At 40.6% G+C, this 23,129-nt stretch overlaps 1 protein-coding gene across 1 annotated transcript in view; it reads left to right on the top strand.

Annotated features, from left to right (window-relative positions):
* Nucleotides 1–23,129, top strand: part of CNTNAP5 (contactin associated protein family member 5) — a 266,317-nt gene that overhangs the window by 121,311 nt on the left and 121,877 nt on the right. Inside the window, exons 4-7 of the mRNA XM_058809950.1 lie at nt 588–735; nt 7,595–7,798; nt 9,732–9,916; nt 13,434–13,577. Of these exons, the coding sequence (XP_058665933.1) occupies nt 588–735; nt 7,595–7,798; nt 9,732–9,916; nt 13,434–13,577 (681 nt within the window). The remainder of the gene's footprint in view (nt 1–587; nt 736–7,594; nt 7,799–9,731; nt 9,917–13,433; nt 13,578–23,129) is intronic.

The following is a 23,129-nucleotide window of genomic DNA, read 5'->3' as shown; positions in this document are numbered from 1 at the left end:
GAAATTAAATTATTATGTTTGCATGCTTTAGCTCTCTGGGGTGCAAACACAGTCAAAACGCTGATTCTCCTGTGTACTTACTCAGGCTTTTATCTCCTCCTGTTCCTTGCTTGAGTTTTCTGTTGGTATCTGGAAGTCCTGTTCTTCTTCCCAGACTCTCAAGAACTTTAGTGGCTTGTGTCTATCATTTAGTGCTTCCATGAGTGCACCAAAGGCTAAATCATGCCCCGTCTTTCACTGTGCTGACAGGACTCTGATTATTTTAGGGGTTGATGGAGTATTACAGTGCACAGGAATAGCCTGGCTTAGGAGAAATTGTGCAGCATCTTCATCACCATGCCCGTCTACAACCTGCTTTTGTAACTCTGTGTATACATCCCCACTCTGCTGAGGTGCTGCTGTCTCCCTTGTTTCCCTTCATAAGAGGTGCAGCACTTAGCAGAAAACTTGACAATCAATTTAAATAATTTTAAGTAATTTTTGGGACTAAGAATCGTGAAGAGGAGTGGCAGTTCACGGCCTTTGTTGAGAGTGCTGCATTCGCCTCTTGTTGCTCAATGTCTCACCAAGGTTTTTTGTCCTTCCAGGTTTTCACAGGGAACAGCAATGCTGACAGTGTGGTACACCACAAACTGCTGCACTCGGTGAAAGCTCGATTCCTGCGCTTCATCCCCCTGAGGTGGAACGTTGGTGGGCGGATAGGACTGAGAGTTGAGGTCTTCGGCTGCTCTTACAGTAAGTGGCTGCATCTTAACCCACATTTTGTCAAAGAGCTTTTACTTGGTGCTGGTGGTGCTGTGGGAAGAGTGCAGTGAAAGTTTTATGAGTTAGAATGTAACATGAAACACATTGCCATTGTTTATTTTTTATATTAGTTGCTCCTGCCTTTCTGCCCAGGGATGTGCTGCGCGTCTCACTCAGCTGGTGGAGCCTCCTCAGGGCCGAGCCCACTACAGAGCAATTTGCTGCTTCTGGGAGAGCCAGGCAGTCACATGCTGCAAAACCTCCTGCCCACTGAAGGTCACAAGGCTAATTAGGAGCTCTATAGTGCTATATTTGGCTAAACAGTACGTTTGTGAGTTTACGGCCAGTTACCTAGCTGTGAAGTTCTTTGGATTCTGCAGCTCTGGTTGTATTTGGAGTTGATGACTTTATAGCTTCAGAGTGCAGAAAACCTATCTGCTGATTTAATTGCCTTTACACAACAGCTTTCTTTGGCCACTCTTAAGACGAGAGGGTCTTTGATGATATGGTCTGTAGTGTTTAGGCTTTGGAGCAGCTGGTAAATGTTGCTGGCTTGGGGTGTTTTGGTGAGAAATCTTGTCATAATGCTGCAGATGTATGACCTATGGCTGTGACAGACTGAATGTAAGGCAAAAGGACTGATGGTGCTCCATTGCAGAAAATGGATGTCCACTCATGAGGAAAAACAAGTCCAATATTTATTTCTCAGGTGACTTTTTGTTCATTTTTGTGACTTGAGATGCTGCTGGAAATGGGGGAGATTTTGTTGTGTAGAGTTCAGGGGATTAACAACATTTTACTGATAAATTCAGAGTGGTGTGGCACAAGTGACCATCATGTGACACCACTGTACTGGTACATCTCCCAATTTAGCTTAGGTCCTTATCTGTTCCTCTAAGCACAGATAATGGGCTGTAGCAGAATAAGCATGAAAACTATTTGGGAGACAACCTAAATTCATCTAAGCTAAATGAAAGAGAAGTTTATTGAACTTTTTGAGTCATGTTCCCACTGAACAAAGACACAACTCCAGGATTTTGAGGCCTTGTCACTGCCCATTGATCTTAGGACTGCTTCCCATGGTTTCACAGGAAGATTCTTATGGTCTCTATGTAGGTCTATCACATCCATTCAACTTCTTCTAGATGCTGTTTGTCCACCTGTACAGGCACTGTTGACTGACCTACAACCACCTGGTCTGGATGGCCAGCCATTAGGGCAAGAGACCTTTTCCAGGTATATAAGTGAACATGTAAACTGAAAGCTGAAATTCAGAATCAACTGCCTTTGGTGACATAATCCTGAAACAGCCAGCTAATATCTTTTCAAGAGCTTTCTTCTTCCAGACCTCTGCAGTGAAGAGTACAGTCCAAACAGTTGTGTAACAAATAGAACTTGAGCTTTGGGAAGATTGAAACTTTTGTGGCTGTTTTTTCTTTTTTTGATAGTAGTCCATGTAATCTACTACATGAGCACTACTTTCATGTCAGACTGTGGTTGTGTTTTCTGTGATACAAAGAAGATTTCAGAATCACTTGCAGGCTGAGTTGCCTTGTGTTATCATCTAAGTCTACATCTTTGTCCTGTACCCTGTAGTTGCAGGAAATAAAAGTGCTTGTGCAGAATTAAGGTATGAGATTAAAGTGAGCCAGAAAAGAAATAAAGGGATTCATAAAACTTTTACAGTGTGTTGAAATATTCATTCCATTTATATAAATGTGCCATTCACATTTCTCTCTGGCAAATTGCATATGCCAAGCAATACCTGTCTACAAGTTGTGCTTATATAGTTTTACTGACTTGGCTACTCCTAACCCAGACACACCAGCACTGTACAAAAGATGTTTGATCATTTTTAAAATGTCATCTTTAGTGTATACTGACAGAATATCTGCTGCAGATCCTGAGCTGGTGTACAACTACATAAATGCATTTTGTAAAGTTGATAGCAGACAGACTCATCCACTGTGTTCAGTTGTAGCATAAGAAATATTAATAATCTGGGAAAAAAATTTAAAATTGCAAAGCTTAAGTTTCTAGAAACAGGCTGTTGAACAAGCCAGAGAGGACAGTGAAATAGAAGAACAAGTGTATTGAATGTGCACCATCTTCATGCATGTATCTATATGTACATGAAAGAAGGGATGGGATGCTGAGAGAAGAAACAGCAGCAGCTGGTATAAATCCATCTGTAAGAGCCATGTATGGCCTCCCTGCTGCCTTTTCAGGTGAATGTGACAGTCTTGTGGCAGCAGAAGGCTCTGTTATCTCATTTTTGGTATTGGACTTTCCTATGCAGTATTCTCTGCTTGAGAGGCCCCAGGAACACAATCCTGTGCTAACTTTTGCAAGTGCAGCTTTCATTGATGGCTGTTTAGTAGGGGGCACAGGGCAGGTCTTGTAGGTCACCTGCCTGGTGACACTCTGCCAGGACAGAGCAACAAACCATGCTGAGGAATCCTGCTGAGTGCACAGGATGCCAGAGTGGGTAACAGGCTGTGATGGAACTGTGCTGCTGCTGAATGGCACTTACTGTTGTTTATTGCTTCTGCTAGAAATAATGTACTATGAATGTATTCCTCAAGTTTCCCTGTCAAACAAAGGAGCTTTCATTTTTTGTCTTTTTTTTTTTTCTTCTTCTTCTTCTCTTTTTCTTTTCACCCTCTATTTGGCTGCCAGTTGATATTGTTTCTTTGGAAAAATAAAAACATGTTTTGAACAAAAAAGCTATTTCAGATTATGAGTGTACCTGATCCTATCCCTACATATTGAATTTCCTATGAATAAAGGACTCCAAGGCCATCACAGAAGTGTAATTCACAGATAGCCTGCTAAATGTTTACTTTCTTCAGAAAGTATGTATTTAAATGAAAGTGATTACATTTTTTTAAACTCCTGTAAATATCTCATCAGATATCCTCAAAATAGGATCTTGAAAATAGGAAGGAGATGATGATCTGAAAACATACATTAATGTTTCCTGTTCAGAAAAGGATTGATGATGAGTTCTGTGGAAAGTTCCATGCAGAAATATGTGTAAGCCCTTGCTATCCCTTTGCAGCAGTGGCTCCAGCAGGGTATTTGTAACAGATAAGCAGAGCTGCAGCAGAGGACATGCTCAGACAAATGGCAAACCAATTGCTTTTGATGTTGGAGGTGGCAAGGGGCAACAAGTGTATCTTTATACTTGGGAAAAGTCTTGTTAGCTAAGCACAAGGGAAAAGAAAATTGCTGGCACAACTGCTTTTATAGGATAAGATTTATAGGTGCATTGAAGATGCTGATCATATTCTGTAACTGGTTAACAGCCCAAGATGCATCAGCAGAATTGGGTGTATGTGCAGTTAACAGGCTGGGATACCACAGGAGAAACAATGATAGGGTGTGAGACAGGGTGTCTTGTGAGAGCAGAATTCTTCATTTGCAGTTCAGGACTCTGATTTCTCGTACTTTGCTGCCCTTGCTTTGGGGAATATGATCTGATATTGTGCCTTTTTATTAAATGATATTTTTACTGGATTCTTTTTCTTTCTTTTTTTCTCTTTTTTTTTTTTTTTTCCCCACCTTCCTTCATCCTCTCCTTTGTCTTCCTATGAGATAGAAAATAACTCACTGCAGAGAACTGCTTAATGTCTGATGGTCCTTGATCAGTCATGTTTGTAATCAAATGCACAAGGTAAATACCCACATGATTCCTTACCCAAATGAAGCTGAGATTTTTGACAGGGATAAAGCTACATGGCAGAACAGTCACCTCTGAAGTAGTCATCCACATGCGTCCCTTGGGTTGCATGTCTGAGAGAGAGGTGGGATGGCTTTAGGGTCATTCAAGGCTGTGAGTGGCCAGGGGACACATCTGTTCAGACCAGGAGTTGTCCTCTTCCCTTCTGCCTGGAGTTAAAGATTCTGTTCATTGGTGCAAGCTCGAGACTGAAAATTCCTGTCTCACATGGCAACTGTTCCTAGAGTTATTCTTGGTCTAGAATATCTTTGTTAAGTAAGTGTTCCCTTTCCCCAAAGTCACTGGGAGGAAGGGCTTTCTTCTTGAGTGTGGCTGTGTATCCTCTCTGCTGCTGGGAGCAGATTGCTGCACGAGCAGGCTCTGTGCTCTCACTGCTGCCAGCCTGCCAACAGCCTGGTTGATGAGGACAGTGTAGAGAGGAGCCCAGAATGAGTAAAGTCTGTCTTCAGGGAGCGTAAGAACACCAGCAGGCAGTGCAGGATGAAATCGCATGTTGTGTTTTAGTCTGTTATTGCTACAGATTTTCTGAGACTTGAAACATTTTGGATCCTCGTTCTCCTGCTGGAAGAGGGTTATGGACATACATGGACTACAGAAGCACTAAGCAAACACCAAGCAGGTTTTCTGGAGTGGCTGTTTTTTACAGGAACCAACGATTTGTTGTCTTGCAAACTGCCACTAATGACTTTTGGCTGCCAGTGTTAGCATTTATTTGACATATTCTCATTTCATTCAGGGCTATTTATTGGCCAATGTGCTCACAACTGATAATTAGTGGAGCAGAGCTTTTCAGAAACAAGTTTTCCTTTGTGATATGCTCTGTAAATGTCAGCAGTAGAGCTCTTCAAGAAATCATGTTATGCTGTGGCTTAATGGAGAGTTAAGAACAAGAACTGAAGTGTGAATTTAGACTGGCTGGAGCCTTGGATCTTAGGAATAAGATTTAAAGGGGGCGCTTTTTGAGCAGCATTGAATCAGGGCATCCTTGCTCCTGCAGAACCTTTGTTTTTAAGAGCTAGGAGAAAAATCAACTTTAGTTGCAAAATGCCCTGGAAATCAAAGACTGTAAATTCTTTATAAGCTATTTCCTAATTGCTGCCTGTGTTGAAATGAAGCCATTTTTATAAGATACTTGTGATTTACTTTAACCAAATTGTAATTTTAATGTAGTTAGGGGAAATTCACAAGAACTAAACTACGAATTTAATTTGCTTTATAGAAACTGGCAGTCACGGTGTCAATAGAGAGAAGTCAGCAATTCTGAAGAATCTGTTTCATAACACCTAATTCAGAAGTTAAAAACAGATGGCAGGAATACTTTCGTATTTGTAATAATTCCTAAACTAACAACTGTTCCACACATGCAGGGAAACAGCCTATTATAATTCTGACATCACAGATAAGTTGGTCTTAGTTTATTCAAGAGTGAATTTTCCCCAGGACTGAGTTTCTTTGTAGTTTTAGTCTCATAAAAAAAATCAGTTGCTTTTGATTTGGCATTAAGTTGGCTATGGAGTTACAGAATTTTGCATCAAATTGAAGTGTTGTGCTCCCTACAAGTTTGTAAGTGTGCCATCAAACTCCTGTACAAACTGTCATACTGATAGGCAGAAATTTTCATGATAGTTTCCATGGTAACAAATTGTTAACAGCTGTTTTATTTTCTGAGCTTTTAATAGTTTTTAATTGCAGACCTCTTTAATTTTTTCACTAAAAAAAAAAAAAAGAGAGAAAAATAGGTTAAAACCCTCTCCCCCAGCTCTTAGTATTTTTGTTTTTTTAAAAGGAGCAGATGAAACTAGTGTTAATGCTTAAAAGGATAAAAGAGCTCTCAATGGAGTTAAGGTGACTTAAATTACTGACTTGAATCACAATACAGTTGCTGATGAGAAGTCTTGATCCTATGAACCTCTCAGTTATTTTTCAGAAGAAAATAGAAAACTGATAGCTTTGGTTTATCATTGAAATGTATGGTTTGCAAAGAGAGAGTCTACATTCTTTCTTCTTGGGCACTAGGAAGTTGTTACTTGGTTTTGTGCCTTTGTCTCAGTAGTTATGTAGTTTAATAAACCTCTGTTCAAATTCTTCATTGTCAGTATTCTTAATTTTTAATATTTTTCTTAACAACAGAAAATACCAATTGACAAAATTGATGCTTTATACATAAATTTTGTCAAATTGCAGTTGGATAGAAATTGGAGTTGAAGTAATGTGTGTCAGTCAGATGTTGTGTACAAGATATTAGTTAAAAGTATTTAAAGCTACTTCAAATATCCTGGTTAGAGATGCATTAAAATTTTATTTAAAAATATGTTTTACCTAAAAGACAATTTTTTAAAGCAGAGAGAGTACTTCAGGCTGCTCCTGCCAAAGAAAATATTAATTGCAAGTGAGGAACAGAAAGCTTGTTTCCTACTAGAATGATTGGGATTTTAGAGGCTGGCTGTAGGGGAAAATATGTTTCTAATAGGATTTTCAAAGGTGTATAATCAGTTTAGATGCCCAGTTCCCATGAAATCTCTTCAAAAGCTTTTTGAATTGATATTTGACTATCCCTGCCAGCCTAGACAATTTGCATGCAGGAACATGGCTGATAAATGCCCATCACAAGGAAGCAGCCAGCCCTCGGAGGCTGAGGGGATCCTTATCAGAATGCAGAGGTGGATGCAGGCACGGCTGGCATGCGGGAGCAGCTCAACAGACTCTTGTGAAGCTACAGAAGTGGAGTGAGTACTGAAGTGTTCAAAGTAATGAATAACATCCCTAATGCATTTGAGAGGAACAGCAAATGTGGCAAGGGATGTTCTGGAGATCTGAATATGATGGGAGGCACCTGTTCTGTTCTCAAAAGTTAAATGAGAGAGAAGTGTTGTATGAGGAAGGCAAGTGCAGAGGGGTTCTGGTTTTATCCTCATATTCCCTTTCTCTGGCAGAGGGAGAGGACTGGAAATGGATGAAATGTGGTTTCCCAAATGACCTGTATATCCTGTGGATGTACACTCAGAACAATACCTGACTCCAAACTGTATTTGAAAAGATCCTGAAAAAAATGCAATCCCTCTTCTGATGCTGCCCCTCCTTGCCATTTTGCCATTTTCTTTCTTCCAGAGTCAGATATTGCAGACTTTGATGGCAGAAGTTCACTTCTCTACAGGTTCAATCAGAAGCTTATGAGCACATTCAAAGATGTAGTTTCCTTGAAGTTTAAGAGCATGCAGGGGGATGGAGTCTTATTCCATGGAGAAGGTCAGCGTGGAGACTACATAACCTTGGAACTGCAGAAAGGGAAGCTCTCCTTGCACCTCAACCTGGGTAAGGGTAATTAGGATCATGGTTTTTTTATATAAATCTGTTATTTTTATTAGACAGTATCTGCAAACTCCAGCTGATATCAACATTCTGTGTGCTGATGTCATGCAGGACATGGCAGCTGAGCTAAGAGACCTTGGCTACTCTAACTAGTGTTGAGCAAGGCAGAACTGCTCAATGACTACTTCTGATTCTTCATATAGCTCCTTTTTCTTTTCTTTTTCTTTTTTTTTTTTTTTTCTGTTTTGCATGTGGGTGGGATTTTTATATTATTTTTAAGAACAGCATTCTCAGGAAGTGGTCTTTGGACTGCAGGAAAGGCTTATTTTTGGTTTGTGTCTAATTTTTTTTCATTCACTCAGTGATTCAGAGCTGAGCTGAGAGTACAGAATTTCAATGATAACATTCTGGTCAAAACATTGTTCACACTGCTGCATGTTTTCTCCTGAAAACTCTGAATATTCCTTCTTCAATATCTGTAAGGCTATCACTGTGCAATCATGTTGGATCAGAGCATCAGAGGAAAGGCTGTCCTATTTTTTTCCTGTAGAATGATGCTTGTTTTTTTCCCTGATGGATACACTGAAGCACTTTGAGGCTCCTCCAATAGGAATGATCATACTCCCCTCTTCCAGCCTTACTGCAAAATCTTCACTGGCTTCATCTGTGGGTGTCCCATGGTATTGGCCTCAGCAGTCTCTGCTGGCTCATGTTTCTCATACTGAGGGGTTTAAGTTGGGCATTTTTCCCCTTGTGCTTAATTATGTTTGTTTTAGAAATCAGTAACTATTTTCCACAGCTGTTGGACTTCATTTTTACATAAGCTCATTAATTGTTGAGTCCCTAGGTTGTGCTTTCTTTCTTTCCTTCTTTGTTTTTCAGCAAAGTTTGGAAATGGTAATGCATCATTTTCTGATTTGGGATTTGGATGTTACTTGAACCAAAAACCTACATCCCAAAGCTCTGAATGGGGGAGTCTACCCCACTGAATTGTCCTCTTACAAATTTTCTGTGCTAGGATAAGAGTATACTATAGTTAATTATATTATGTAACTTCCAGAGGAGATACTGTTGTGGATGTTCATTCTGAGATGAGTTGGGTTTTTTTCTTCAGCTGTAGCCCCAAGTGTACAAAATTTTACCCATTTCAGGTCCTCTTTTTTGCATTCACATGTCATGACAGGGGTTTTGATGACTTCTCTTCAATCTGCTTGCATCTTGCCTGGCAGTTTTGGAGCATGTGTTCTCTCCATTCTGTGGGAATGTAAAGGTGGATACATACTCCCTTTCAGTGAGAGGCTCTGAAGTGTTCAGATATGTAGCCAGCTGGAAAACAGAAGAGTGCTTGAAATTACTGGGTTAAAATTACCAGCCTAAATATTTTTATGATTTGTGATCTATACTTTTGGAGAGCTAGGCCAGGTTTAAGAATTTTTATGAGCTGAACAAAACACTCTTATTGCTTCACTGACTAGTGCCTTTTTTTTAAACAATTTTCTTGTTAAAATGCAGAAAGCATGGAGTTGACAGTGAAGTGTCAGGAGTGGTCTGTTGATGTGATTAGACAGATGATTTTGGTGTTACCCAAAGGAAGCTCTTAAGCCACCAGGACCAAAAAAGCTTGGCAGAATCAAGGATACAGACAAAGTAATAGTGTCCTGCCTGCTGCAGTGTGTGAGTGCAGCATTTGTAACACCTCCTGGTTCACCACAAGGATTTCACAGGGAAAGAATGTGTGTGTGGTGGGGGGGGGTATGCACACATGTGTGTGAATAAGAGACCCAAGGAATCTAAGGCAGTCTTTGAAAAGAATTTGCTTCCAAGAGCTCTGACTTGCATCCTGGAGCTCTGCTCTGTGCTTTCCTTGAAGTCCCCATGCTCCAGTCAAGGGTCTGGAGGTAACTCTGGTGTCTTCTGCCTCTCTGTGCCACTCCAGGGGACTCCAACCTGCACTTCAGTAACAGCCACACCTCTGTCACCTTGGGCAGCCTCCTGGATGACCAGCACTGGCACTCAGTTCTCATAGAACGCTTCAACAAGCAAGTGAACTTCACAGTGGACAAGCACACCCAGCACTTCCGAACAAAGGGGGATTCAGATCACTTGGATATTGATTATGAGGTGTGTGAAGCCCTTTAGGTTAAAACCTTTGAGTTGAGGTATGAATTGCTATAAAATGAGTGTGATGGAAAGCAGCTACCCTATGAGCTGTTTCTTTCCAGCACAGATCATTATTTAATATTTCCTTCCTAGAGAGCTCCTTTCATACTTTAACAGCATAAACTATGTAGTGTAATTCCATATATGGCAGAAAGTGGCAAATCTCTGTGCAAATAGGCATTGCATTATATTTGCACTTCAAAGTATGGTAGACTTTGAATAAATGAGAAGTCATAGCCTGGGTTCTAGTCAAATGTTCAGAGAGCAGCTGTGTTATCATGTCCAGTATAATTTTAATGGCATCACTGTGCATCATCCCTGCATTGAATTGAGCATGACTGTGGGGATTCTAGCCCTGAGTTGTCCCTGTATCCAGACACCACTTGCTTGAATTACAGCTCTCCACATAGAGATGAACATGTGAAAATTATTGTATTCCCACCAGGAATGAAAGACCTCCAGTATGCAAGGAAGTTTTAGCGAGGTGGGCATCTGTCTTTTCTCCCAGATAGCAAATGACAGGATGAGAGGAAATGGCCTCAAGTTGTGGCAGAGGAGGTTTAGATTGGATAGCAGGAAAATCTTCTTACTGAAAGGATGGTCACACATTGAAATAGTCTGCCCTGGGAAGTAATAGAATCATCATCCCTGGGGGTGTTCCAAAGATGTATGGAAGTGGTAGCTAGGGATATGGTCTGGTCATGAACATGAGGGTGCTGGGTTGGACTCAGTCTTAGAGGTTTTTTCAATCTTAGTAATTCTGTGATTTTAACCACCAGCTTGAGCCAGTTTCCTTCACATCTGAGAATGTTGCAGAGCATGCTGATCTAGGGAGCTAGAGCACTTCAGCAGAGGAAACATCCTGCCTGCCCATAAACCCGAGCCTGGTGTGTTCCCCTGTGATGGGACCAAGGTGTGGCAGAGTGCAGTTTATATCACCCCAGCAGTTCAGTGCTTATGGATGATAGTTGTTTAATAAGTACCTTAAAGCCCTCAATATCATCGTATCTGTATGCAAGGCAGCTCCTCATCTGTTGGCCATCAACGCCAATGTGTGCAAATTCCCCCTGTTCCTTTTGATCCCCTTGTGCTTATCTGCCAAGTCTTCCTTGCCCACAAGGCTCAGGGTCGTGCTTGCACAGAGCCATCACCCTGTCTGGGTGTGTTGAGCTGGCATGGTTCACTGCTTCAGAGACCACAAATTCCCCCTTTGCACTTTGAATTCATTGCTCCAGAAAGGATCATTTTCCAACACACCCAAGGGAAAAAAGCAGACAGCTCAGCAGTGGCAGGTGCCTGCTCTCCTGCTCTCTCCTCTCATCTTCCAGATGAAATTCCTTTCTTTGCATTTCACAAAGCAGGGTGGAGAGAGTGGTACCTGTCCCCTGGTACTGCTCTACCAAATCATGAGCACATTTAGTAGGGTCAGTGCTTGGAACAGTGGGATTCTGCAACAGCTTTAGGGTGAACTATCAGGGGCCAAAACTGTAACTGCTTTTAAAATGGAGTTGAGAAAAGCCAAATAACTGAGTCATCAGCTTTTCTAATTTCAAAATAATAAAATTTCTTACCTCTTGCTTGGTGCCAACTAGGGGAAACTCAGGCTCCAATCTAATTTACAGAACATTTTTCCAGATGTTCAAAAATAGGGAACATGATAGAAAAGATCTCCAGGTGTTGTAAATCAGCATCACCACCAACTACTTTGGCACTCAGACCTTGTCCCCTGAGCTTAGTTTTTCAGTGTGTTTTTTCTCCATTTGCACTGAGAGAGTCTTTCAGTCAAACGTTACAGCAATGCAGTCTACTGAAAGTTTATCTCAGCACACTTTAGGGATTAAAGGCCTTACTGAGGGTAATAAAATCATTACTTTCATAATTAAAATTATTACCAATCACAAAGGAAACTGTTTTCTTAATAATGCTTTGGTGTAATTGATATTGATTTTTCTTCTTGTTTTGAAACCCCAGTACAGAGTCTCTTAGCAGGAGACTTGAAGAATAGAACATGAAAGAAAGAAAGTCTGGCCTCTTAGAAAGAACTAATGATTCTCACTGGAAAAAAAAACCAGCATTGCTACCAGATAAGCCCTCATGCCAATAACAAACCTGCAAGTGACGTAAAGTAGCAGTCTGCTCACTCTTTATTTCTCTGAAGTGATCAATTAAAACAACTGAGGTGCAAGTTCATTAAGAACTTGTTTTCAAGTAAATGTTTTCAAGGTTACCCAGGGAGGTTTCACTTGCTTATGTATCCCAGCTTGTTAGATGGAGTGGGAGGAAAAATAACCCCCAAATTGCCCTTTATTTTTGTAATAATGAGCTGAGGAAGGGCTTTGGGAATTGTGACAGGGAAATAGGGCTGACCAGGTTCCAGGAGCTGGCAGCCTGTAAGCAGTGCCACACAGCAGGGCATACTCTCGCTGCAGTGGATGCAGTAGGATTGCAGCACAGGTCCTGATCAAGTGTGGCTGCAGGATCCCCATCTGCATTATGTCACTCACTGTGCCGCTGGCTGTGATGGGAAAAATGAGTAAAACTTTAGTGGTACCACCAGTAACGCTTTGCCAGAAAGGTCAGTAAAGTTAATTAGAAATGAGCTGTGACATTTGGAAAATGAAGGCAGGATTATCAGAATTTTTTGGGGGTTGTGGAGTTTGGTTTTCTTTCTTTTCTTCAGAATCTGAACAGTTATGCTGTATTTGGGCAGCTTGATTTTCTTAGGGTCTTTGTCCTCCCAGTGCTTTCAGCCCTCCAGTTGAGTGAGGAGCTGTAACCTGCACAGTGTTAAGATCTGCCAGAAATTTTGTGCAAATGTGTAGCCTGCAGAACTTCTCCATTACAAAGCTCAGTCCCAAGTGCCCCATGGGACAGTTGTAAAGACCAAAGCACAGGGAAATTGCAAGGTGCAAATGGGGTACTTGTGTATGTAATAGTGCCCTTCTCTGGCTGAAACCAGAACTGCTCAACACGTGCCTGGTGGAAAGGAGTGACTGCAGCTCCCAGGCAAGCCCAGAGCTCTGAGGGCAGGGAGAATTTATTCCCCCATCGCTCAGAGCTTCCTGAGCACTGTGGGTTGCAGCCTGGTGTCACCCTCTGGGCCAGTGGGGCTGTGGGTTGCACACTGTGGGAAGGTTTCCTTGTGTGTGGGAGTTCCTAGAAGGGGAGCTGGTGGCACTAGGATGCTGTGCCAAGGCACTTCAGAGCTGCTGCCAAAGCAGTGAGCTCTCTGTGCCAGAAGTGTTTCTCCAGCAGCAGGAATGCAATGGGAGCTGTGGTTTCCCCTGAGAGATGGCCAGGGCCTGCCTCATGCTCCCAGTGATGATGTTGGTGGGAATTGTTTCTTAAATAATACCCCAGGTGGATGTATGGAGTGGGGCTCTGCTTTTGGGGTGATAACACAATGTAGTATGATATATACGTACACACACATATATATATATAATCTAAATAATGCTGTTCTTATTCTTTCCAAAAGCTCAGCTTTGGAGGAATTCCTGTCCCAGGGAAGCCAGGAACCTTTCAGAGGAAAAACTTCCATGGGTGCATTGAGAACCTCTATTACAACGGAGTCAATATAATTGACCTGGCCAAAAGACGCAAACCTCAGATCTATACTGTGGTAAGAGGCAGTGCCATGTGCTTCCCTTCTTTGCTTCCATGCTTTTTGTGCTCTCGTGGTGCTGCTGGCTGCATTGAATGAGCAGAGTTCAGATTTGGATAGCTGTGGGCATAATTAGCTTGTTAAAATGATATTGCTGAGGTTAACACCAGCCAACACTGGCTCCTGTGGAGAGAGTTATTGAGAGACATGTGGAAACCAATGCATTTCTATGATTTTCCTGGTCTATTAGAATTTGCTTGGGGAAACATTTTAATTTTTTTCTTCAAGATAAAAATGTGTATATTTAATGGCATGATAGAAATCATAGAGATTTTTTCTTCCTGGTTAACTCAGATAAAATCTTACTTTCTGAACTATTCTCTGTCACTGTTGGGAAGTACAGCGCTAGCAGAATTCTACTTTGATGCTTCAGTTCATATTATAGAGGAGAAAAAATACTCTTGTTATCACTGGAAATAGTTTTCTTTGTGCTGCTCCTTATATTCAATGTACTGGCAGTTCTGAAAACCATTGACTTTGTACTACTGTCTCTAAATGTGGAATGGTAGGGGTAAAGCAAGAGGAACTACAGTTTTATCCAGCTTGATAGCATAAACCACAAATATAACTTAACACATAGTAAGGTCCAAAATTACAGATACATTTAAATATATCACGAAAATAACAAACATTTTATTTTGTAAGAAGAGTGAACTACACTCCCACAGCCTTGACAAACTATATTTAATTCAACTCTGTTCAGCTTTTGTCTCACTCCTACACTGTGCTTTGATTAATGCCTTTTGGCTAACACTGTGTCTTTGGAGAACATGGAGATGAAACTGCTTCTGGCTCCCATGGCATCTTCTAGTTTGTAGCAATGTGTATAAAAACACAGAACCTAAAACAAAGCAAGCCAGAAGACCAAGGAAGTTCTTTTTGTGCTTTCCCTGCCTAGGGCAAGGCTGAATAGGCAGGGAGCTGGAAAATGGAAAGGTGATGGGTGAGAAGTTCCTCACTGTGTTGTTGGCAGTCAAGACTGCCTCCAGGATACTCCCCTGGGACCGAGATACTGTGCTTTAATAATCTTGAGTTTGATTGTTTTGACTGAGGACTCAAAGACAGAAATCCTATGAGCTGTGTTAAATTGCTCTTCCCCTCAGCTTACTTTCTAATGGGGGAGCAAAGAGCCCTTGTCTGCTTCTTAGGTCATTAAACAGCTGGTTGTTTTGCTGGCTGGGTAATGGGAAGGCCGTACTAAAGAGGAAGAGCAAAATTTTGCAATGCACTTTTTTTCAGAAAGGCATTGTCTGGGTGTAAGTGGCTCCAAGCAGTGAAACTCTGTTATCACTACCCTTGGTTCAGACAATGCTAGATGAAAGGTCTAGGAATCCAGCTCCTTCTCGCAGTTTCAGGTAGTGGGGATGTGCCTCCACCCTTCAATCTCTTTCACATAAGTGATGATTTAAACACCATGGTTTCCAGAGGCAGGCTGCTTACTGCATTTGTCAAGGTTTATGAGCTGCTCTGTGCTGTGTCTGTGACGCTTGGGTATGCAAAGTGTGTGGAAAGGTTGCCACGCTCAGAGTGTCTCATAATCTTAGATGAACACCCTTCCATTGGAAATGGGCCGTGTAAATCTCTTTTCCAACATTCTTTGCATCCCAGCTGTTTCAACAATTCTCAGGTACTTCTAGGTTATTCAGGCTGATCCTGTTTCCCTTTTCTTCTCTTCCTCACTCATTAGCAATTAACTTCCTCAAATTAAAATAACTTGTTCTTGTTAAATCGAGTGTTTTGCCTGCCAGAGTTACTGTGCACTAAATGCTTTTACTCAAAGTGCATTGAGGTTTTCAAGCAACAAGCTCTATCCACAGGGAGATGCAAGCTTCTCTGCTTCATGTCTTTGTAGTCACTAAGGTTGTCTGAAGTGGAAATGCAACGAAAGGATCAGCACAGAAGAATGATTAGATGTAACAGGGACTTGAAACTACTCCTTCCAAAAATATATTGCATATTTACATCCTCTATCCACAAGTTGGAGATGACCTGAGATGGTTCTGCCTTGTTAATCCTCAAAATACCTTTGTCTTCTAGCAAAAGATATTTGATAACAAACTGGTTGGTTTGGGCTTAGACAGCCATTAATGCTTGGAGACATCAGTTTTTGCCTCCAAAGGCAGGCAGACTTCAACACTCACTCTCTCTGCCTTTGTGAATGTTGCCACAGTCAGTGAGCCAAACTTGGGGGTTTTCACACATATCAGCTTTGGGGTTTTTTTTGCTTTTGACATCTTTCACACAAGCCAGGAGAATGATACCCCAGCTTTAGAGGTATAGATTTCCTCTCATGATGTAGTTCCTCACCTGTATAAATAATGGTCCCAAATCAGCTGCATTTAAAGTCAGAGGAAGAAACTACAGGTTGTCAATAGCAGAGTGCTGTAGTTTGTGTTGTACTCTTGGGTGGTGGCTGTGATTATCATTCTGCCTGTTCTTTTCTGTAACTCATTTGCAGTTTTCAGGCTTGCAATGAATCCCCTTGAGAAGGCATCTCAAGATAAGGAGGCAGCCTGTCTCTTTGAACTGGAACTGCCTTCAGAATTCCATTTTTGTATTGCCTGATACTTAACCTCCCTACATAGCACTGTCTGTTTGGACAGGCGATCTTTCTTCTCTCTGGGGTTTCTTCTGTCCCTGATGGCACGTTCTAGCCTTTGTGGCTTTTTGGGTTTAGAATTTTTTTTTAGTTTTTTTTTTTTTTTTTTTTTGGTTTGGTGTTTTTTGTTTGGTTGGTTTAAATTTTTGTTGGGTTTCTTTTGAGCTTTTTTGTTGGATTGGGGTTTTTTTTTGGGGGGTGGGGGAAGGTTTGTTGTTTTTTTGTTTGGGGTTTTTTGTTCATTTTGTTTTCCCGTCCCTTGATCATTGAATGTGGAGCAGTGATATAGAATCTTTTATGTGCTTTCCAAGTGATTACTGCAAAAGGTTATGAGAAGTCAAATTTCTGTAATTAACCACTGTCATGGTCCTGGGGTGGACCCTTGGGAAACCTCATAAAATGCTTTAAAATAGTAATCTAAAGGTTTGCCCTATTTACGAAATGTCTTCTCAGCACAAGAGAAATGCAGACTGCTCATTATGAGAAATCACACAGCAGTTCCACTTCTTGGGCAATTAAGTAGGGGCAAGAAAATATGCAAGTAAGAGCCACATTTACAAGAAGCAGGAGGGAAAGTTTTCTTCACAGAAGGAAATTTTATCTCTTGATATCTGGGATGGAGAAGTCTTCATTAAGGGATTTTGTGCATGTTAACAGTATACGTAGGTGCAGGAAGAGATGGGGCAAGATTTAGGAAGACAAATCCATTGAGAATTGCTAAATGCATCTGGTTGAGGGAGAACATAAGAGAAAACAATAGCTACAGCCTCCTGAAAATATAGGATCCATTCCACCATGGATGGGTGGAATCTAGCACCATTAATGCTAGATTCTGGTTGCACCCTTAGAAACTGTTCAAATGTGACCTGTGGCCAGTGTCTTAAGTTGTTTTTGTGCTTCACTGATTTGTGATGCCAAAATAGGAAGTTGTCTAGCTCATGAAAAGAAATTAGGAGATCATGAAAAGATGCTGTGTTTGGTCTTCTCAGTGGTCCACCCTACTTACTCACTGAAATTGAGAAAAACACAATCTCCCTTTCTCTTTCATTACCTCTGGCTAATAGAAATTGGAGTTGCATTTTTGTTTAGCAGAGCAAACCCTGTGCTGGCTCCAGAGGAGTGCAGGGTACTGTAAGGCAGAAGTTGTCAGCTCTCAGATATGCTTGGATTTCTACTGGCCTGCCATGCTGAATGTGAGAGTGACAGCTCAGCACAGAGAGGGATGTGGTGACATGTAAATGTATCACTGCAGTGCCTTGGGGAAATAACCAATTGCCAGCATCAAAGAGCAAGGAAAGATAACTAGTGACAGGAGAATGTAAACTAATAATTCATTCTCTTTATAGAGAATCCAAACATGCTATTTTATTAAGCTGATTTGAGGTACGTCCATCCTGAGAAGAATTTCCTTGTCTCGTTCTACCAAAGTGCTCTGGCAAGTGCTGATCTACCTGTGAACATCAGGCTGGTGATTTGTGAGGGCCCTTCCTAGGGTTTGGAGAACCAAAGTTAGATTATTTTTCCTTTTTTTGGTGTTCCAATGAGACTATAGGAATCCTATATAAAAATGTTGGAAGTTTTCAGTGACATTTTTCACAACTTCCTGTGGACCAACATGAATTTCTTAAAAAAAAAAAAAAAAGTAAAAATTACTCAATTATCTAATGGAAGTGTTGGGTCACACAATTAAAGGGAGAACAGAATTTGTTATTTTTTACATAAGGCAAATTCTAGAAATATTTGATTCTTTTAAAAATAGGTATTTATAGTTTCTTCTATCTTTCTTTGTGGTCTCTGGGTCTTCAGAGGAGTCTCCTTTGCATTCCACCTGCAATGTGGAATAGCAAGGAAGTCTATATAAATAGCATTCATTCTAAGGTCCTATTTTATTGCTCCTGAAGGGTATAATAGGATTATTTTGAAAGAAATTAAGTGTGTCACCTCAATTGAGGTCTTGAAATAAAGTCTATTTAAATTACATCTTTCCCATTGATTTCAGTTGGCTTTGTCCACAATTCTAAAGAGCTTCAGCGTGCAAATGTATAATCCAGCACATAGCTGCATTTATAAACTCTCCTTGATATAAAAGTTTCTTTGTGTTAGGATTTTGATAGTTGTGATGGCAACAAATGAAGCAAGTATTTCGGGGAGACAGACCATATTTTTTAATAATTCTGGATGACATGCAGAAAAAAAGACATGTTTCTGAGCAAACAAGGCTTTTTTGAGAGTCATCAGATTTCAGCAAATTACAGGTTAGAAACAATTGTTCAGGGTTTCATTTACTACATTATCTGGCTAGTCAAATTGAATGAATAGGGCAGTTAGTGCCTGCTGAGCAGAGGAGGATGTTTCAAGGTGGGAGGTGATAAGGCTGTTAGTCCCTGTAGGAGAGGAAGAGAGATGGCTAATTATTGTCATAGGAGCTAGCAGGGGATAAGGAAAATGGGAGAAAATGTAATTTTCTGCAAAGCCAAGGATTAGTATATATTTTAATGTCTTATTCCAATTGGTAAGGCCTTAGGAGCTCTTTGGCACTGGGCATAGCAGAAGCTGAGCCCATCACAGTCAGGAGCCTGGATTGTGTGCAGTTCACCCCAACCATTTAAGCTGGTGCTGTGCTATGATACACAGATAATTGGAATTTAAAAAAGGAAAATCTATTAAGAGAAACTAATACATAAAAAAAAAGGAAAATGCTGATAGGAATTGCTTTCCATACACTTTTCTATTTTAAGGTAGATGTGGTTCTGTTTTCATAATAATAATGAAGGAAAAAAATCTCATTGCTGCTGTGTTTTGTTCTAGGCAATAAAAACTAATAAGCTGTAGATCACTTTACCTTGAAGTGGAGCAAAAATTGGACTTGGACTGTAATAATTGGCCAGTTTGATCTAAGACATCTATCTAATTCACTTCTATCAAGGTGAATTTGAGAGGCTGGCTTCATTCCTACTTGTTGCTTAAAGTGAATATTCTCCCTCACCAGGAGTTTGGGTGTGGGTGAGATCTTGGGAGGAGACAGGACAGGTAGCCAGGACAGCTGATCCAAACTGACCAAAGGCACATTCCACACCAAGTGAGTCTGCTCAGCAATAAAAGCCAAGAGAGAAAGGAAGGCATTCATTATTGCAGAGCAACTTCTACACATGCTGAAACTGCTTCCTAGGAAGTAGCTGGGCATCATCTGCTCATGGAAAGTAAAAATTAAGTCTTTTGTTTTCCTTTGCTTCTGTGTGCAGCCTTTGCTTTATTGAACTGCCTTTCTCTTGACACAGGAGGGTTTTCTTCCTAGCATCCAGACAAAGTCAATACACCACAGAGAGAAAATATTAAATGGTCACTATTTTCTGTGTATGTGTGTTTCCTCCTGTGGTCTTTTCCTCCCATTTCCTGTCTGAGAAAAACAATGTAGAATGTTTCCAAAATATTTCTGTATTTGCTCTCATCTTTTGTCAGCATCTCTTCACTATTGCACCATGTAATGAAACAGTAATGTACAGTTACTGTGGGCATAAAAATGCTAAAATCCTTTGTTCTGCTTCTGGCCAGTGACACAGTCAGTTTAGGAGTCTGAGATAAAGAACATCCAGAAAGGTCCAGCCAAGAATCTAATCCCTTTTTCTGTCATGATCACAATGTTTCAGTTTCTTCTAACCGTTCTCTATTGTTTGTTAAATGTTACTTTCTCTCCATTGGGAATATTATTTTAATGTAAACAACTTAAATCGATATGATAAACAATTAACGTTTTATTGGAATTCATGGTACCTGCAGTAAGTGGAGATAGGGCAGTTCTCTATCACGAGATTGATTATCACAGGGCCATATTCATTTCAATGTAACTTGGATCAGGAAAGCTTTCAGATTTCCATATTGAAATTTTTTTCAGAGAAACAGAAACCCATTTCAGTACAGGAACTTTAGGTCCCCTGCCCTTGGGATGGACTGGTTGCTCACTCAGTGGACCCATCCTAACTGAAGGCACACTGTGCACCTTGGTGCTCCCATATCCTGTTTGAAGACAGTTTGCAGCAGTATTTCAGAAGGCTGGAGCTGGTATCTCACTTTGATTTGCTTTTCATGTAGTGTTCAGCATGGTCTTGAGAAGTACATGAAATATGCGGGTCTCCTGACATTTGTTCTGCTAGAGAGAATTAATTTAAAAACAGGGCTTGAAGGAACCTCCCTCATTCTCAAAATCCAGCTTCTCAGAGTTGAAGTCCAATTTTTCATCTTATCCTTTTAAAACTGCATCAAAGGTCACCTTTTTCTTCTGTTGCTCTCCTTGTAAATTCATCTGCAAACTCAGTCCCTTCACAGCTAGAAGTAGTCCTCCGATTTCCCAGCTGGAGATATTCTTGCCAGGTTACCACATTTGTATCTCAGCCAGGCCTGGGATCTTAGTCCCTTTACCTGTCATATGAATCATTCTTTCTAATCCTCTGCAGAAAGCAGGATACCCTTTTTATTGGACAGTATCCACAGAGTGATTAATGAGGAAAGTTTAAGTGCCCATTCGATGCTCTAACCTGCAGGTAGAATGAGAGCTCAGAAATACTCATTTATTGTTCTTTCTTTTCAAGCTGTGATCTTGGCCTGGATCCTCTGGTAGGCTAAGTGCTGAGAATTGCAGTGCAGCTGTCAGTTTGAATAATTTCCTAAGTGCATATTATTTTTTATTAGTATTCTATGAGAGCAAGGAGGATGTATAAGGAATTGTTACCAATTGCCCTGACTGTGGTGTTGTCTTCTCTTTTCATTGAACAGTACATAATACTACATGAAGAAGGGCCAGAAATGACTGAAATGGTTCATTGAAGTTATACAGGTTTTATTGAAGTCCCACAGAAGTCACTGGAAAGTTTCCAGTCAGTTTTGGATGAAGTTTATGGCTCAGAGGATCTTCTATGTAATCCACTTTTATCCTCATCACTTAGCAACTGTGTTCTTCCATTCTCTTTTAATAGGAGAGGCTCTGGTTCTTCTTTAAAATGCTGTAACATGCTGCTGCCTGTTCATTCAACATCTCACTTGAACAAGAACCACCTCTAAAGCTGTACCCTGCCTGCAGAAATCTGAGCTGCTCCTACTCTTTTCTTAAGACAGCTGTCATGGCAGCCAGTGAAAAAATTGCAAAAATCTTGATTGCATTTTTAGGCTCAGAAGTTTTCTCTTGTAAGAACAATAAGAACTATTTTGTTAAGATTTCACTGCTTGTTAGAGGAGTCGTTAATCAGTCTGGAGATGGACTCAATGGAATTCTCAAATGCCACATGATAGCTAAAGTTTCCAGCAGCTGGGTAGAGCTGAGCATCTCCTTTATTTTCTCTAGGGATTAGACCATTCTTATCCCATTTCCTAGCCAATGAGCTTTTACTTTTCAGTTAAATTGGGTTCAATTATAAAATCAAGTGTCTTCCAGAAATCTGGCATATACCCTGGAGAGTTCCAGAACTGCTGCCAATTAATGCAAAATGCTCATGATCAGATGAAGGTTTAGAGGGAGCTGTTTACTTTTCTGACTTAGACCTGCTGGAATAATTTGATTGAAAATAACACTCACAGCAAATTTAACAAATTTTTTAAAGGGAACCCATCCGCTTCAAAGCAACAGTTGTGTATGTCTTTTTTCAGGTTTTCATGTTACTGTCTCTAGGGAGGTAGACAGGTTGGTCAGTGTAAGGATGTCAACAATTGTTGGTGTGTATTAACTTCATCATCTGGCTTTGCTCTGGAATGCTGCTTTGTTTCCCTCCTAAATTAATCAGTTGAATTGATGTAAGTTCTTGGGGTATCAGTTGTTTTACTCAACTTTTCTTTTTTTTTTTTCCTTTTATTTTTTACAAATCCTGGCTGGTTTTTAGTCCTGATTGCAATTACTTATGGCCCCTTACATCATGGAAGTACCAATTTTTGAATAAGAATAACAAAAATACCTCCTGAAAAGAAGCCCCCAAAAGGCAGACACACCTCTTGTCTTACAAAAGCACCTTTAATCTCATTTACACAGAATATTGCAGCACCACTTTTGTGCATTTCCAGCTCTCTGTTCTTATGGTGTGTGGAACGACACCTGCTCTGCTTCAGTTTAGACAATGGAGAGGCTAAAGTCAGACTTCAGAGCTTGAAGTCTGACCAGGTTAAGAGAGGGAAGAAATGTGCAGCTCCTGTCCATATGTCCCAGCATTGGCATGGCAGTCAGAAATCTTTGCTGATCGTGTCTCAGGACAGGACTTCTGGACTGAATTTTGATTAAAACTGAGGTAGAAATGTAACAATAGCAAAAAAAAAAGTTTGTGCCATCTCTTCATGCAACAAATCCCAGCTGGTAGTAGAAACCTTTTAAAGGCTGAGACCAAATTTCCATCCTACTTCCCACCTGACTAATGTTCAGCGGAGTTCAGATAAGCTTTGGATTATATCTCAAAACACATTATAATATGATATACCCATGGATTCCTTTTGCCAAATCTGGTTGGTAGCATTCTGAACCTAACAGGCACTGTGCAGATAGCTCCATATAGATAAATATCTATCAAAGATTGTTTAATCCAGTGATTACTTTGTCTATTTGTGGCACCTTATTTCCTGTTTAAAAAATAAAGACTGGAAAGACATTTGAAAGTGATAGGGAGCAGTTTCATCATCTGTCTGAGATTGCAGGCAGGAATTCCCCAAGCACTGTGCAACTTCCTGCACATCCATCAAGTGCTGTTCGTTATAATTATCCAGTTAGAGTGAGGTACAGGCTCTGATGAGAAGTGTTATCATGGAGAAAGCCTTACACTCCGATGTTTTTATCAGATTACAGCTGGTATTTTACAAAGCAGCCATGTTCAAAGCAGCTGGCTGCAACAATTTTCTCCTGGAGTGGCTTTGAAAGACATTGCTCCTTAAGTGCATCCTGG

This window comes from Ammospiza caudacuta, chromosome 8 (genome assembly GCF_027887145.1).
Source record: "Ammospiza caudacuta isolate bAmmCau1 chromosome 8, bAmmCau1.pri, whole genome shotgun sequence".
Taxonomy (NCBI): Eukaryota; Metazoa; Chordata; class Aves; order Passeriformes; family Passerellidae; genus Ammospiza; species Ammospiza caudacuta.
Note: the sequence above shows the minus strand (reverse complement) of the source record. Positions and strands in the feature narration are given on the sequence as shown.